The sequence below is a fragment of the Leucopleurus acutus genome (assembly GCF_964270905.1).
Source record: "Leucopleurus acutus genome assembly, chromosome: 11".
In the NCBI taxonomy this organism is placed as follows: Eukaryota; Metazoa; Chordata; class Mammalia; order Artiodactyla; family Delphinidae; genus Leucopleurus; species Leucopleurus acutus.
The window spans coordinates 18,544,968-18,563,651 of NC_139152.1; the positions used below are offsets into that span (position 1 = coordinate 18,544,968).

The 18,684-nt window shown below is 38.1% G+C and overlaps 1 protein-coding gene and 1 pseudogene across 2 annotated transcripts in view; one reads left to right on the plus strand and one right to left on the minus strand.

Moving 5' to 3' along the window:
• Nucleotides 1-9,101: 9,101 nt before the first annotated feature.
• Nucleotides 9,102-9,830, minus strand: LOC309968315 (S-phase kinase-associated protein 1-like; annotated as a pseudogene). The gene is made up of 2 exons: nt 9,367-9,830; nt 9,102-9,143 (listed from the first exon to the last, which is right to left on the minus strand). The product of its transcript is annotated as an S-phase kinase-associated protein 1-like (transcript).
• A 3,794-nt stretch (nt 9,831-13,624) lies between these two features.
• ETNK1 (ethanolamine kinase 1) overlaps nt 13,625-18,684 on the plus strand; it is a 68,962-nt gene continuing 63,902 nt past the window's right edge. Inside the window, exon 1 of the mRNA XM_082849658.1 lies at nt 13,625-14,012. Within this exon, the coding sequence (XP_082705784.1) occupies nt 13,857-14,012 (156 nt within the window). The 5' untranslated portion in view covers nt 13,625-13,856. The remainder of the gene's footprint in view (nt 14,013-18,684) is intronic.

Sequence of the window (18,684 nt, forward strand, 5' to 3'; positions counted from 1 at the left end):
ATCGTGTTGTACCCTTAAAATATTTTACAATTTTATTTGTCTATTATATTTCAATAGAAATTAATTTTAAAAATCTTTGCCAAGGTTTAGCGAGGTGAGAAAATTACACAAAATAGCATGTGCTGTAATTATATTTTGTTTCTGTCATTTAGGGAGACCTAAATAGTCCTTCCTTTTAGACTCAATAAATTCAATTTATTTAGTAAAATTGAAAAGAATCAAAATTCACATGGAACCATAAAGGACTCTATATTGCCAAAACAATCTTGATAAAGAAAAATAAAGCTGGAGACCCCACACTCCCTGATTTCACAACATATTACAAAGGTACAGTAATCAAAACAGCATGGTACTGGTGTAAACACAGGCATATAGACCAATTGAATAGAATAGAGAACCCAGAAATAAACCCATACATATACATTGAAATGATCTTTGACAGGGGTGCCAAGATGTATTGTATACAATGGGGAAAAGGTAGTCTCTTCAAAAAATGGTAATGGGAAAACTGAATATCCACATGCAAAAAAATGCAACTGGTCACTTACACCAACACAAAGATCAACACAAAATGGATTAAAGACTTAAGCGTAAGACCTGAAACTAAGTAAAATTCCTGGAAGAAAGCTTAGCGGAAAAACTTCATAACATTGGTCTTGGCAATGATTTCTTGCATATGGCACCAAAGCACAGACAATGAAAGGAAAAATAGACTAATGGAAGTATGTCAAACTAAAAAGCTTCTGTGCAGCAAACAATCAACAGAGTGAAACACAACCTATGGACTGAGAGAAAATATTTGCAAACCATATATCTGAAAAAGAAATAATATCTAAAATATAGAAGAAACTCCTACAGCTCAATAGCAAAAATCCAAATAATCCAACTTAAAAATGGGTTAAGGACTTAATACATAGATATTTCTTTTCTTTTTTTTTTTTTTTTTTGGTGGTACGCGGGCCTCTCACTGCTGTGGCCTCTCCCATTGCGGAGCACAGGCTCCGGACGCGCAGGCTCAGCGGCCATGGCTCACGGGCCCAGCTGCTCTGTGGCATGTGGGATCTTCCCGGACCGGGGCACGAACCCGTGTCCCCTGAACGGCAGGCAGAACCTCAACCACTGTGCCACAAGGGAAGCCCTATACATAGATATTTCTTTAAAGAGGACATACAAATGGCCGATGGGTATATAAAAATATGTTCAGCATCAGTAATCATCAAGGAAATGCCATCAAAACTACAATGAGATATCATCTTACACTTGCTAGTATGGCCATTATAAAAAGAAAAGTGTTGGTAAAGTTGTGGGGAACTAAAAGATCCCGCATGCCACAACTACGACCCAGCACAGCCAAATAAATAAATAAATATTTTGAAAGAAGGGAAGAAAGAAAGAAAGAAAGGAAGAAAGAAAGAAAGACAGGGAAAGAAAGAAAAAGCAATCATGACCTCTGTTAAGGCAGTGGCATCTATCTTCCTAATTCCTTTTCTGCTCCCACAAAGACACACACACACAATGTTTTAAATTGAAAAGACATTATATACATTGTATTTTGTTTTCATTTCAAAATGTACAATTTTGAAACCACATTTTAATTTATTGATTGCATACATTTGTGCTAGACAGGCATATCACAAATCATCTAGTTTTGAATATTTAGATTACTTTCAAACTTCACTATTTTAAATAGCTCAGAGCAGCTGTAAATACTTGGGAAGAAAAGCAAAAATAATCTGAAAAAATTCTGAAACAGACAAAAATTTTAAACGATGTATGAAGAAATTGCTAAACGGGGCATCACGTGTGTGAAATTTAAAATTACTGGAAATATGTTTTGATCACTTTGTCATTTTGCTCACTTGTGATTTTTTGGGTTTTTTTTTTTCTGGTCACTTGGCTTGTGGGATCTTAGTTCCCAGACCAGGGATTGAACCCTGGTCCTCAGTAGTGAAAGCACCGAGTCCTAACTACTGGACCACCATGGAATTCCTCATTTGCTATAGTGATTAAATTACTTTTAACCAAATCATCTGGAGCTAATGTTATTGATAATTATTGCTGAGTTAAAAAAAATACAGGATATTTCTTTATACATGTTAATATTTTATAGTTTAAAAAAATGAGTGTGTACTATAGGAAAAACATTCTTACACATCTCTATTCCTGGGTAATTTATTCTTTTGGATGCAATTGCCAATACGATTAAAACAATTTTTTTCTCCCAAACTAGTTATTGGCAGTACATAAGAATCCCATTTATGTTTGCATATTCTATAACAGCTAAGATAGCCTTGGCTAAGTTGAAAGAGAGATTAATTTTATGGGGCTTGTGCCCACCACCCCCTTTCCCCTCCTTGGGGTATGTTTTTCAATGAAAAATACAGTGCTTATTTTCTCTTTTTTAATTTTGATGATAAACACAAAATCATAAATTAACCTACAAGTGTGAGTTCTGATTTAGCAGAGACCTATCTTGTGATACTGTTTTCATAACAATTATTTACCAAATATTTTTACTGTATTTTTAATTTCCTTTTTGCCTTAGTTTTTATTTAGAAGAATATTCATTTGATCTTCCCTGGTGGCACAGTGGTTAGGAATTCTCCTGCCAATGCAGGGGACATGGGTTTGAGACCTGGTCCGGGAAATCCCACATGCCACGGAGCAACTAGGTCCACAAGCCACAACTACTGAGCCCGCGTGCTACAACTACTGAAGCCCGTGCTCCGCAACCAAGAGAAGCCACCGCAATGAGAAGTCCGTGCACCACAACAAAGAGTAGCCCCCGCTCGCTGCAACTAGAGAAATCCCACACACAGCAACGAAGACACAACGCAGCCAAAAATAAGTAAATAAATAAATAAATTTATTAAAAAAAAGAGCATTTCTATCACCCCTGAAAGTTTCTAAAAGAAAAGGAATATTCATTTGCCTCTTAATGTTGTGCCCTTCTTTTTAACATTAGATTAATAATTTTGCTTTTGTATGATTTGTCATGTGTCCTGTTGTTTTGTTTTGTTTTAATTTTTTTTCTATTTCTTTCTTTTTTTTTTTTTTTTTTTGACTGCGCTGCCAGGGAATTCCGGTATGTGTCCTGTTTTAACATTTATTATTTTGTGATCAAGACACAATTAACATGGGCTTCCCTGGTGGCGCAGTGGTTGAGAGTCTACCTGCCGATGCAGGGGACGCGGGTTCATGCCCTGGTCCGGGAAGACCCCACATGCCGTGGAGCGGCTAGGCCCGTGAGCCATGGCCGCTGAGCCTGCACGTCCGGAGCCTGTGCTCCGCAACGGGAGAGGCCACGACAGTGAGAGGCCCGCGTACCACAAAAAAAAAAAAAAAAAAGATACAATTAATATTAAAAGAATAATTTGTATCTATAGAAATACATAAGTTTTGTATTCTTTTTATGGCTAATTAGAACACTTCACATTATTTGAACTTTTTTTTTTTACCACTCTGCCTCTTCCTCTTTCCTCCTCAACCCAACTTTTTATTTTTTCCATATGTCTGTGTATTAGCCACCTCTTACATATTTGTTTCAGACATATGGTTTTGGGTCAAGAATGTGTACCTTGGTTGGGCTATTTTTATCGCTGAGCACTGACTCAGGGGTGCTGGAGTGGGTAGAAACTCCTGCTGGTTTTCTACAATGTCTCATACTTGTCACGTATAAGTATATTAAAAAACCCTAGAACTGATCCTTAAGTAACCCCACCTGGCACATTTTGGCATCCATGGTACTTTTAACCATTTGGATAAGATATTCAGTCAGTTTCCTTTCTAACTTATAATACTGGATCCTAGGCCATATGGTCCTAATGTGTTGACAAGAAGAAAGAATCACATCTCACCGAAGTCCAAACACAAGAAATACGATGTTTTCTCATTATCGCTAATGGCCTGACACCATCATAAAAGTTAATTAATTAATATAGTAGGCTTTGTTCTCTTTAAACCATCAGAATTTTGCCTTACTGTATTTAAATCTCTTCTGGATGGTTACTATTGGTTGGCTTAAATAATCTGTTACAGTATATAGTAGTTACCTAGGCAATCCTGGTTTATCTCACCAGTTTATGATTAATAGGGCGACATTCTGCCCATCTTCCTTGAAAAACTAGTATTTCTCTTAACTCTTTAGCAATCTTCAGAGTTTTCATTATCTATAATCCTCCAAAATAATGGCCTGTCTCCTCGCATCTGCTCTGGTTTTAGGTACTTTGCAGACATTATCGCTGAGCTGCCAGTTACTGCCTCATTCCTCATTCCCTGCTATTGTGCTCTCTTTCCGGGTCGTGTTACTCAGAGCAGCTTTAAAATATACAAAGGGAAGAAAAGGAGAGTAACACGAGCTGACCTAGTGGATCACAAAGGGCCAGAGAAAGTAGGTCCTTGATATTTTCCTTACCCTTCCCCCAGAATATTCTCCTCTAGTCTCTGATACACCTCTCCCAAGGAAAGAAGAGAGAAGCTTCCTTCGTTATGCAGACCCCCAAACCATAACTTAGTTCTAGATTTTGAAATTCCTTTGCTGAACTAAGGTTTAAACATTGGAACAATACCCCTGAACGAAGTTAAGAAAGACTTTTACCTTTTATTATCTAATAATAATACACCATCTCATTTAATAATAGCTAATTATTATGTACCATTTCATTTAATCCAGATGAAAACTTAATAATAATATTTGAGCCTTTACTAGGACCAGGCATTATCCTGACGATTTGATAATCATCTATTTAAATCTCCGCAGACCTGTTATTAGCACTATTTTGCAGATGGGGAAACTGAGGTTAAAGGAGATTAAATAAATTGCTCAAATTCTACAGCAGGATTGTCTACTTACAAAGCTCAAATTCTTTTCATCCCCTTCATTATCTCTCCAGTCTCTGTATAATATGCTTTAATGAGCTAGAAAGTAAAGTTTCATCCTTTGGAACAAGGTAGAGTCTGAAGTTGGAGAGAGTGGCCCTTACTTGTGTATTTTTCATGCACTGTAGGCACACAAGTTGTAGGCATTAGCCCTTTGTAGTTTGTGTGCATACACAATTGCTCTGAAATCCTTACTTCCAACTATCAAAATACAGTTTCAAACACTTCTTATGGAGGACCGAATAGTAATGAGAATAGAGATATTAAATGTTTAACTTGGGAATTGGTGTTTAAGCTATTGGGTACATTTGGGAGAAAGTTGGAATGGTAGTAAAACAATATAGAGTGATTCAGTATACATTAGGAGTCTGAAAAAATTGCTTTAAAGTATAATGCAGAACATATTTAGTCTGTCACCCATTTTATTATTCAACAAATAATTATTAAGTGCCTATTAAATGACAGTCATCAGCTAAGTCCTGGAAAAATGGATTTAAAAAACCACAGGATTTTTTTGTTGTTGTTGGCCATGCTACATGGCTTGTGAGATCTTAGTTCCCCGACCAGGGATTGAACCTGGACCCATAGCAGTGAAACACTGGACCAACAGGGAATTCCCTGTTTCTTCATTTTTAAAATGATGTTTTTTGCCACTGATTTATATAGAATTAAGATGAAATATTGATCAGCACTTGTGAACTTTTAATTAATACCACTTAAATAACAATAATAAGGAATTCCCTGGCTGTCCAGTGGTTAGGACTCCATGCTTTCACTGCTGAGGGCCCCGGTTAAATCCCTGGTCAGGGAACTAAAATCCTGCAAGCCGCTGCACTGCATGGCCAAAAAAAAAAAAAAAAAAAACACCAAAAAAGATAGGAAAAAAATAAATAACAATAATAAAAACTGCTAAATCAATTTTAACAAATACTGTGAAAAATATGATTTCAACATTATTTTTTAATTAATCTGCTTTTCCTCACTGATTTAAACTATTAATCTTTATTACGTGTAGAATACCCATTTATACATGGATTTTTCTTTTTTGGGGTCTGTTTATTTCTGTGCCAGCCTCTCAACTTATGCCTTTATAATATGATTCAATATTTGGTAAGGTGTATTCCCTCTCATTACCCATATATCTTTAAAAACATTTTTTCCCCTTACATATTTTAGATTCTTATAATTAGAAAACATTTGAAATATTTCTGTTCTACTAAATCCACAATTGTAATTTACGATATGCAAGATACTGTCTTGAGACCATGGAGGCTATTAAGAGAAAAATGATAGAATCTTGCTACTAAGGAATTAGTCTATTATATGAAATAGAGTTATAATCTGATTCTAGGAACATGAAAAAGAGGCAAGCTAGAACAAGCACTGGTAGGCATGTTTTATAGAGTTAAATATTTATTAGCTCTTATTAATATAGCTGAGCATACATGTGTTTGTTATAGTAGCTTTATAGATGGCCAGCTCCCTTAGGCTCTCTTAAAGTTGTGAAGAGCAGAACACGTGTAGCTTCATTTTTATGTAACATCTGAAAATCCAAACACCTAGAGTCTCTTTCTTTTTCTTTTTCTTTTTTTTTAGAGGGGGAGCAGTGGAGCACCAGAGATCACAGGGGTTCTGGATTTCTGAATCTTCAGTTCAGTCTACAGTGACATTAACTAACCCTGATTCTCTGTTAGGCGTACAAGAGTGACTTCATTTTAAACTTGTGTTCAGTTTGGGGGATGATCTAGCTATTAGACACGTCCATATAATCTCGTTTCACATAATATTTTCTTCTGCAAATTCTTTATGCTATTACTCTGCTAACTAAAGTTAACTCCATTGTCATTAAAATATTTAGGACTAGAGCCTTTGGATGTATATTCAGTGATCCTTTTATTCCCTCATACAAAATGCTTATTATGTAGCAAGTTATAAACATTTTACTAGTCTTTTATATGTGGCACAATCTTTATGATTTAAATCTACAGTGTGGGTGGCACAAGGCAGAATTTTTTAGGTGTTCTAACAGATGCATAAAAGAAGTAAATTTAGATTAGGAAAATCCACATAAGCTCCGTGAAGATGATTGCTGGAGGTTAAGCTCTGAAGAGTGAGTGCGATTTCAAGAAGCAGATAATGAGACAAAAACAGGTGGAGAGAGAAGAAACAGAGAAGTCAGCTATTTGCAAACTAACCAGAGGTATGGTTGCTGTTGGGTCCTCAAAGCTACTGTTTGATTTCTGACTTCTAGGGCCCCTGTTGTCTCCTGAATGTATGTATAAGTAGATAGATGTATTCCACCTACCATCATTAGTCTGTTGTAGGATATTTCTTATCTATTTATCCATCTATTTGTTATCTATCAATCATCTATCTAATTATTTGCTTACTGAGGCACAGCTGGGTTGTTGCCAGTTATAAGCCATTAGGACTAATACTGCAGTGTACATTCTTGTACACACTTCCTCATGTACATATGTGGGATTTTTGTATATACCTGGAATTGAAATTGGTGGATGGTAAAGAATGCCTATCTTCAACTTGATTAAATACTGCAAAATTTCTCTCCATAGTTTTATTTTTTTAAAATAAATGTATCTTCCCACCAGTAATGTACACTTGGCCCTGTCAGAATTCAAAAACTTTTCCAATCTAATGGATGGGTATAAAATGCTGTCTGTTGTTGTTTTAATTTGCATTGCCTTGATTATTAGTTATAGAAGTATTATTTTTGTAAGCTTATTTGCTGTTTGGATTTCTTCTGAAAATTAATATTCTTTTCCCATTTTTCTCTTGGGTGGTTTGGTGTCTTATTGATTAGTGGTATTCTGAATACTAATCCTTTTTTCATCATATATGTCACAATTATCTTTTATCTTTTTTATGACTTAATTTCATGAAGTTTTAAATTTTAATGTTTTCAAATTTGTCAGTCTTTTTCCTTCAGGGTGTTTGCTTTATGAGACTTCTTTATAAAATCTTTCCTTAACTTGCAGTCATGGAGACTTGATCCTATATTTCTATATTTTCTTTTTCTTTTTTTTTTATGTGACTTACTTTTTATTGAAAGTATCTTGCATTCATGACTGATGCTTTCTGGGTTATGCCATACATTTTAACATTAAAGGTTAAATTATTTTTTACATGCAAGTAGTGTTTATGGTTTTCCCCACATAGGATTGCTGATTATAAAAAGATGACACACCACATGGGTTAAGTGTCTTTTTTAATTGAAAAGCCAGCAAACTGTCTAATTCTGTTTCCTCCCAAAACACAAACTGAGTAGTAACTGAGCCTCTAGCCAACATATTCAAAGCTGAGAGGATTAAAAATGCAAAAACAAGTCCTCAGATCCAATTAACGGAGCCCTGCTACATACAGGCTAATCAATACCAGTGGTACTCTGACTCCAGGAAGCTGGAAGACATTCTGATAACCCCACTCTGATAACATTTACCTCAAGTAGCCTTTTTCCAGTTTCCAACTCATGAATAAAGATAATACATTGTTAATTCTATTTCAGAAAATTTTTTGCAAGTTGTTTTACTTACAATGCCAACTTTTAAAGAATTTTTTTAAAAAATTTATTTATTTAATTTATTTATTTTTGGCTGCATTGGGTCTTTGTTGCTGCACATGGGCTTTCTCTAGTTGAGGTGAGCAGGGGCTTCTCTTGTTGCAGAGCACAGGCTCTAGGCGCCCGGCCTTCAGTAGTTGTGACTCGTGGGCTCTAGAGCGCAGGCTCAGTAGTTGTGGCGCACGGGCTCAGCTGCTCTGTGGCATGTGGGATCCTCCCAGACCGGGGATCAAACCCATGTCCCCCGCATTGGCAGGCGGATTCTTAACCACTGCACCACCAGGGAAGTCCCTACAATGTCAACTTTTAAAAGTCACTAAACTAAAGTTAACCGGACAATAAACTAGGCAGAAATTGCTTTACAAAAAGAGGGAGAGCCCAAAATGCTACTTTCTATAGAGAACCCACAGTTCAATTTTATTCAGAGCAAAGAAAAAAGAACTTTTGATCATACTAGAAGAAACTGAGCCATACGTTTGGAATCAGTACTGAAACTACACATGCAATGAGGACAACATTCTGTTAATACAACTGATTTGCTGCTGCATTTGTGGACTGTTTTTCCTAATATTAACAACTATAAACAAAGCAGTGCAACTAGTATTTGGAACAATCCTTATAGTGTTACAGCATCGGACACAAAATGTCACTTCTCACACCACTGGTTCTCTTTGTGTACCTGGGCTTCCTCTTCTTCAGTAAAATTTTTTTTTTTTTTTTTTTTTTTGTGGTACGTGGGCCTCTCACTGCTGTGGCCTCTCCCATTGCGGAGCACAGGCTCCGGACGCACAGGCTCAGCAGCCATGGCTCACGGGCCCAGCCGCTCCGCGGCATGTGGGATCTTCCCGGACCGGGGCACGAACCCGTGTCCCCTGCATCGGCAGGTGGACTCTCAACCACTGCACCACCAGGGAAGCCCCAGTAAAATCATTTTTGATATTGAATGTCTTTCGAATCTCCTCAGGAATTTCCCCCTTGATCATATTGGCAACAGTCCTGCAGGTAACATCAAGCAAACCTTTGATGTCTAAGTAGTTAGCTGCCAATATAAGCTCAAAAAGTGTTCCTTGGTCAACTTTCAGGAATTCTTGATCCCAAACAGGGATATCATCTGTTCACTCTTCTTTGTCCTCACCATCCTCAGGAGGAGGCAGATCATCCTTGTGGTGGGTGCACCCCTGAATGACCTTTTTTAATATTGCTGCATTAACATTTGGCAAGGGGACTGGATCAACATCTCCTTCATCATCCATTCCCAAATCTTCCAACATGGTCTTAATAGTCACAGATTGTTTCACAATTTCAACATCAACTTCAAATATCTCTCCACCAGAACTCTGCAACTTAATTGAAGGCATGGTGTTAGGGCTCAAGGAGATGGCGGGCCAGCGGCTGATGAGAGCAGGGTGGCATCTGCAAAAAGAAAAACAGAAAAGTGGAGAACAAGGCCAACCGATCCTATATTTTCTTATACACTTTTTTCATTCATTCATTCACATTTTGAAAATAACTACTGCCTTGTCAAAGACATAAGTATGAACTAAAGCCTCTAGTTTACATGAGGGTTCACTCTTTGTGTTGTACAGTTCTATGGGTTTTGTAAAATTCATGTCATCTATCCGCCATTACAGTATCATACAGAGTAGTTTCACAGCTCTAAAATTCCCTGTGCCCCATCTAGTCATCCTTCCTTCCCTCTGGCTATACACTTGGCAACCACTGATGTTTTTATTGTGTCTAATATTGTTTTGCTTTTTCCAGAATGTAATACAGTTGGAATCATTTTATAGCCTTTTCAGATTGGCTGCCTTGACTTAACAATATGCATTTAAGGTTCCTTTTTTTTTTGGTGGATTGATCCCTCATTCCTTATTATTGCTGAATAATATTCCATTGAATAGATGTACCAGTAGTTTTTGTTGTTGCTGTTTTAGTTTTTTTAATTCTTACTCACCTATTCACAAATATCTTGGTTGTTTCCAAGTTTTGGCAATTATGAATGAAGATTCTATAAATATTCATGTGCAGGTTTTTTGTGTGGATGTACGTTTCCAACTCATTTGGGTAAATATCAAGGAGAATGATTATGGATCACATGGTAAGACTATGTTTAGCTTTGTAAGAATCTTCCAGACTCTTCCAAAGTGGCTGTACCATTTTGCATCCCACCAGTGATGAATGAGAGGTCCTGTTTCTGTACGTCTTCACCAGTAGACGTACTGGTGTTGTATTTTGTTGTATTTTGGATTTCAGCCATTCTAATAGGTGTGTAGTGTTATCTCGTAGTTTTAAGTTGCAATTCCCTAATGACATGATGTTGAACATGTTTTCATATGCTTGTTTGCTGTCTGTATTTCATCTTGGGGTGAGGTGGCTGTTCTGATCCTTTGGCCATTTTTAAACTGGGTTGTTTTCCAATTGTTACGTTTTCAGAGTTATTTGCATATTTCAGATACAAATCTTTCATCAGATATCTGTTGTTGCAAATATTTTCTCCCAGTCTGTGTCTTGGATTTGCATTCCCTTAACACAGAGAAGTTTTTCACAGAGCAGAAGTTTTAAATTTTAATTAAGTCTGTAAGCAGATAGGCTAGGGGGTCCCCAGAGAAAGAAAACCAGGCATGGCTTTCTTGACATAAGAGAAGCCATTTTTGGCCTAAGCCATTTTGTGATCTAAGCTTGGCTGCAATGCTTGCCCTTGAACAGGTCTCAGTAATTAATGATCTTAAGGGAACAAAGGAATGTAGCAACAGTGGAAAAGCAGTCAAGCAGCAGCAGTTCAGCTATAAAACAGTCCTAGTTCCTCCTCAGTGGATATACGTAATCTGATACATATCTTTGAGTTGTTCTACAGGAACTAAGCAACCCCCCCCCTTAGTCCAAGACTAAAGCTTGGACTCTGTTGACCTTTGCCCCAATAATATGCTGAATTCTCCTTAACTCAAGCATATTCATGAATATGCATGTTCCCTTAGCTTAAAACTACTCCAATTTTGCTGTTCGAGGAGACGTTGCTTTGGGAAGGATCCCTGGTGTTCTCACTTGCTGCAAGTAATAAATACTACCTTCTGCAGCTCTTTGCCTTGGTTGTGTCTTTTGGCTTGACACCCACGAAGAGGCAAACCCAGTTTTTGGGTAACAGTGGGATCAAAAAATTTTTCCCATACAAATAGCAGTTGTTCCAGTACTGTTTCTCCATCCTTTCCTAATTTTCAATGTCACTTTTATCATATTCAAAGATCTCACACATGTGTAGGTCTTTTTCTGGAATCTTTATCATGCTCCACTTGTCTATTTGCCCATTCTTAAACCGTTATATCATAAATCCTGGTAGGATGTGTTCTCCCAACTTATTCTCTAACCCTCCCGCCCCGACAAAGAATTATAGCAGCTTCTCTTCGACCTTAAGTTTTGGTGTGAATTTTAATGCCACTTTAACAAGTTCTGTGAAATACGCAATTGAGATTTAATTGTAACTGCACTATACTTATTGGTTTGTTCAGTGAAAACAGATCTTTTTAATAAGTATCTTTTCTTATTCATGGATATGGTTCATTTCTCCATTAATATAATTTCATCCATAAGGGTCTTACACATCTTTTGTTAGGTTTATACTTAGGTACCTAATAGGTTTTTTTGTTTTTTTTTTTTTAGGTCTTTCTAGTTATTAATGGATGCTTCATTAAAATTACAAACTTGTATAATCCCCCAAATAATTTTTGTAATTTGCTATTAAATCATTTCACAATTCAAACCATAGCTTCAAAATTCTTAAAATGCCAACTGTTTAATAATAAAAAATACAAATTATACAAAGATACAATAGAGGGAATTCCCTGGTGATCCAGTGGTTAGGACTTCACGATTTCACTGCTGAGGGCCTGGTTGGATGGGGAGCTAGGATCCAATGGTGCCGCCCAAAAAATTAAAAACCAAAAAAACCCAACAACAACAGATACTACCTGAAATGTGAAATTAGTATATTGATTATTTCTCCCCAAATTGAAAGGAATGCATAATTTAGAGTTTCTCCTAGTATACGATTTAAAAAAGAGACTAAGTCTGGAAAATGTTGAATCAACTGTCTTGGTGTCTATAAAACTCTCTTCTCCTTTTTAATTTATGAAGTTTAACTTTATTGATAGTGAGCTATTTATTTTGTGATTTACAAAGGTAAGTAGGTTCTTTCTGAACAATCAGAATGTAAACTGATGCTAATGAGATAAACATTTTGACTGTTAATTAAGCTGAGTCCAGTTAGCGACTTAATTTACCACTAACAAACGTATTCACCCATTTACCAAATGCTGCAGGCAAGACATTAAGAGGTCAAATCTCAACCCATTTTCCTGAAATCACTGGGAAAATTAGGAGGTCCCAATAAATTACTTGTGGATTACCCAGTTTCCAATATTCCCCTAGCAGGGGAATTAGGTGCTATAAGACAATGAGACTAAAAGTTTGAAGGTAGCCCTTTCAAGGCCCACTCAGGGATACCCTGAAACAGGCATCTAGCGGCTGAGCCCCAAAACTCCATTCCTTCCATCTTCATCCTACACTATAACCTGTTTTGGCTGACTCTGAATAACTCACGGTATGATCAAACATCTGACCTTAAAAACACATCTTGAAGTGCAGTCGCTTCCTTACCCAAATATCTTAACTGTCCCAAATACCATGATCTCCGTACATTGCTGATGGGAATTTAGTTGCCAACCCAACCATGTGGTTAGTCCTCAGCACACAGCGGCTCCGAGATCAAGGAGACCCAGTTAACCCAGCTTGCCCAGACTCAGGCCAGATTCAGAAGCTGATCCTGGAGTTATTTCAGGGCACTTCCCTGGCTTCCCAGAAAAACTCAGCCCTACCTCAAACCCAGACCCCAAGACCCTCCCGATCAGGTGAGCTAAAGCTTCAGAGCCTTTCGTTAGGGGCTTGGCAGGGCTCAGGATCATTCCAAGCGGGAGCCCCACGTTTTAAAGACTAGCAGCATGCACCGCACTGTCCGATAACGGCTGAGGAACCTAACTCCAGGCACTAGGCCCATTGTGCCCGCGGCTAGAAACTCCGCCTTGATCCTAACGCAGCCGAGGCCCCGCCCCGCGCGTGACGCCAGCGTCAGGCCAGTCCCGGCATGCTCCGCGCCCGCCGGCGGCCGAGCGCAGACGAGACGGATATTCCCCGTGAGCAGTCGCTGGTCAGTTCAGCCGCTATCCAGACCTGGGTCGGCGAGAGTGCCGCCACCAGCTGTTCTCCTACCGCTCTGCCGTTATTCTGAACGCCCCCAGCCCTCCCGCGAGGGCGCCCCGGGACGGAAGGATCCAGCAGCCTGTCGGCGCCCGCCGTTCTCGTGGTCGCCGTCGCCGTCGTAGTTGTGGTAGTCTCTGCCGTAGCCTGGGCCATGGCCAATTACATCCACGTCCCGCCCGGCTCCCCGGAGGTCCCCAAGCTGGACGTCACGGTGCAGGATCAGGAGGAGCAGCGCTGCCGGGAGGGGGCCCTGAGCCTCCTGCGACACCTGCGGCCGCACTGGGACCCTCAGGAGGTGACCCTGCAGGTAACGCCCACACCTCAGCCCCGGGTCTCAGCCGACCTTGACGCGGCCCCGGGGGGCCGGGGGGCGGGGGCGATCTCACCATCCCTTCTAGTCCCCGGTGAGCCGGCAGGACCTCTGGGAACGTCGTCTCCCTCCGTTCTTTGGGAAGTGATCCTGTATTTCCTCCGTCACACCTAGGAAGGTCACTCCCCCTTTTCCTTCACCATTGCTTATTGAGGTCGTCCTGAGGGCGGCTTTTCTCTTTCCAGAGGCGGCTACGTTCGTGACGCACCCCTTCCACCTCGGGAAGGTTCCTGTTGATCGTTGCCCCTCCTCCCACTCCCCTGTCCCTTCTAAGTGCGAAAAGAACGTTTTCCACTCCCTTTAGAGGGGTCCTCGCTTATCGGCCCAAGCCACCATCTCCTCGCCTTTCACAAATAATGTGGTAATTAATCTCTGATCTTTTCATTTCCCTCCCCTCCCCCGTCGGTGTACTCCCATTGATGCTCACCCTAAGTCTTACCTTCTCAAGTCCTGGGATTGGCGACAGTACTCGATTCCAAAGTAATGACCGAGGTCCTCATGGGTTCTTCGGTAGCCCTGCACACGTTATTTTATTTGTATCGGTACTTCTGAAAATGTTTTAGTCATCTTAGTAAAACTAACAATATCTGATGTTAGAAGGATCAGCGGCTTGTGAATATTTCTTTTTCCTGAGCCACAGTATTCATAGATAGACAAAAATTGGGAGAAAAAGTCCTTAAGAACCTATGCATTTTTTAATAGCTTATTTCTAATAAGTTACGATTAAGCATACATGAAATTTATTTTGAATACTAATTTGTATTTAACTTTTGGAGTTTCAGTTACTATATATGAAAATGAACCTCCTTTTCCCTTGCAAACACAGAGTAATTTTAAAGGCTGGCATATTTTAGGTTTGTTTCAAATCTGAGCAATAATGTAAGAGTATTCATTTGAAGTAGCCACATCATCTGCCTTATTTTGTTGACTGATTTGTTTCAGCAATGTTAATTGACTTAACAGTATCTCAGATTCTTTGGTAAAGTAGTCACCTATACAAAAATGAATAAAACATGAACAGTGCCCTAGGGCCCAGAACAGTTCTCGACACTTCAGCTTTCATGAATGTTGGCTTCAGTTCTTACTGCCTAGAAGAGTTAGGAGCAGATTAAAAGGACCCATATGTTTTGGAAAAAAGTTAAGACAAAAATTTTGAAAATTTAAGGGAATGTTTGTTAGCCTAGTATGTAGGACATAGTGAATCCAAAATGATTTTCATGTGTAATTAAAAAAAAAAGTATATTTTCTTTAATTAAGGAAAATTAGTTTAATTGAAACTTACAATTTGAAACTCTAGACTTTAGTTTATTATTCATTAACTTATTTGTAGTTTATTATAGAAGATCTTTATTAAAATGAGTTATATTCTGGCAGTCAATTATAAATTAAACAGATATTAATTAAAAACATTGCTACTTCGTGGTAAACTCTGGTACTGGCAAACCATATTACTTTTTAAGCAGAGACTTAAGAGCTTGAAGCTTTGAAGACTGGAATTTCAGTTGATGTGTTTGTCTGTAGAACAGCAGGAATAGCTACCCAGAGGTACATTAGGTGTGTTTTTAATCATTTAATCCCCCGAACAACCATTTTAGATAGGTACTATCTTTTTAGGTGAAACTCAGTGAAGTAAAGCCAGGATATCGGTTTTAAAAAAAAAAAAAAGGATAAAATATGCTAACATCAAACTGTTTTTTGATTGTTGTACTTGGGATTGAATCTTAATCTGATACCCATGTAGCAGCTTTTGACTTTAAGACCTTTGGACTCATTGTCCAAACTTCTAATATACTTATTTGTAAGTGAAGGTAAATACTACCATTTTTTTTTTGCCCTTAGGGTGATTGTTATTTAGAAATATAATCCCTCCATTTGCAAGTAAAGCTATTCATCCAGAAGCTGGAACAACTGCTAAGCAGAGTAGATGGTTATTCATCTCTCAGTATGGTAGATCTGACTCCCACATTCTAGGTCATTATAAACTCTGCTTTTATGATGCTTCAGGATTTCTTTAGTAAATATCAATGGGAATATTTTCTTTTGAGATTTGCTTTTATATCCTTTGAGGTATAAAGATAAACATCATACCTAACATAATACTCAACAGATTAAAACAGGTATCAGTAATGTAGCCCATATTTTAAAAAGATTTTTTCTAAAATTCTTATGTGAATAAAATGCTTTAAACATACCTTAGAAGCTTACTCTAGTAATACTTATTTTACCTGGCACTTACTCTTACAGCTGAACTATTGAGAGCATTTTGGAAAATCCAGAAGCAAACAGAAAAAGACTTCAATGCATTCAGAATAATAGACGGCCCAGTCTTTGCTCACAACTTATGGACACAGGGGATAATATATCTCATTTTAGATAGAGTCTTAAAAAGTTTAATTATTTTTTCCCTATCTGTGCAAAATTAAAAGAATACAATATAAAAGGAGTGGTGAGCTTTGTGGAGTGTAGTATCTTATAATAGGCAGAGTGGTTCTAAAACAATACCAGTCACAATGTTTTTTATTTAATAATATTTTACTATTTATAAAGAAAGCACTTTCACATACATTCTCCCAATGACCCTGTGAGATAGATGTAGACTGTTAATATGTATTTTATAGTTAAATGAAAGTGAACTTGGGAGTTTGTAATGGTAGATCTGAGATGAGAACTCATCTTATGAATTATTGCTCTTTGAGAAAAGTTTATGTTTGTATATTATGATTAAGACAGGGAAGCCATTTCTGTGTGAAATCAGTAATTTTTTAAAAATTAAATCTTTGGCTCATAGAAAGATTTTGCTTTAAGTTCCTTAAACATAAATTTGCATTACTTTTCCACATGTGACATTATTTTGGAAACGGGATTCACTTCAGCTTTCTTTTAAGATAGTTACTATCTAATAGTAAAGTATTTGAGTGGGTGGTAGGACCTAAGACTATTTGACTATGGCTAAGAGAGATGTGTTGTTTGATAGGTTCCTATATATGTGGATAACATGTGGCCAAAAAGTCAGGAGCCTACTGTACTAGTTTATTTTCAGGTATTAATAGCTGTGTGACTTGGACTGAGCAAACCACTTCACCTCTCTGGGACCTCAGCGTAGTGTAGTGGAAAGAAGATGGGTTTTTTTTGTTTTTGTTTTTTTTTTTGTGATATGCGGGCCTCTTACTGTTGTGGCCTCTCCCATTGCGGAGCACAGGCTCCAGACGCGCAGGCTCAGCGGCCATGGCTTACGGTCCCAGCCGCTCCGCAGCATGTGGGATCTTCCTGGACCGGAGCACGAACCCGTGTCCCCTGCATCGGCAGGCGGACTCTCAACCACTGCGCCACCAGGGAAACCCAAGAGATGGTTTTTGAGTCCTGATTCCAGCCTTTTGTCACCTTTGGCAAATTTTAAAATCTCTATAAAAAGGACTTACTCTCTACCTTGGAAAATAGTAGCATAGTAGAAAATAGTAGAATTTAACAACTATAGTACTCATAGTCATTTTACTACTAGTACTAATTTTACTACTTTACTACTAAGAGTATCAGGAGAATTAAATGAAATACGTAAAATTATACATAGTATGTTTTAGTACTCCAACTTCCCCCAGGCTCTCCCCCCACCATTTGTAAGTGGAAAGTTGTTATGAAAGAATTGTAAGCTCCTAAAATTCAGTAATTTTAACATGTATTTTTTTGTACTGGCATAATGCTACTTCTCAGCAGCATTCCTTGTAGCAGAAGGTATCCATGGGAGAATGGAGGAGGGAAGGCTTAATAGAAGATGGGGTACCTGAACTGAGCTTGGAAGGAAAGATAGGAGATGGAATGGAGAAGTATTTCTGGGCAAAGAAAAACTGCTTTCACAAAAGCTAGACTATGAGTATCTTGGACAGAATGGTGTATGAACAAGAATAGAAGTGGGAGTGATTTTCAAATAAGGGAGTGCTTAGATACGAAGGTTTTATGCCTCTTTAAGGAGGTGGTATTTTATTATCTAGGACGTGATGGGAAGCTGGTGAATGTTTTTATGCAGGTAAGTTATATCATATATATTTTAGAGAAGTGGCAGATTACAATTTAGGCAGCATTCATTGAAGGAAATGCTTTGAATTGGGGATTAAGTGATCACTTACAAAGGACATTGGTGGTTTTGAAACTGATGGTTATTGCACACTAAGGATGCTAAATCAGTATAGTGGGTTGAAACCACTTCAGTTTAAAAAGATGAGTTAAAATAAGATGTGATAGGATAGATCAGAGTGCATTGCAAGTAATAAGGTAAGTATTATCTTGTGAAGCTTTTAGTTTTATATAAAAGTATATATGTACTGAATTAGAGGATAAATACATTTCTTTCTGTGTATTGCATTAAAAAGTGTTTGTGAAAGACTACCTAGGAGAGACTTATTTTAGTACAGACAAGCGGTGCTGGGATCCAAATTAGGATAGTGGCCTTGAAGATGGAAATAAGGGACAGATTTGACATTTCAGAAAATAAATGTTCAGGACTTGTTAATTGCTTGCAGGTGAGGAAGGAAGTGGGAAGCTTAAGGTTTTTTTTTTTTTTGTGGGTGACAAAAATAAGGGAAGTAATGAAAAGTATATTTAAGGAATCAGGTTG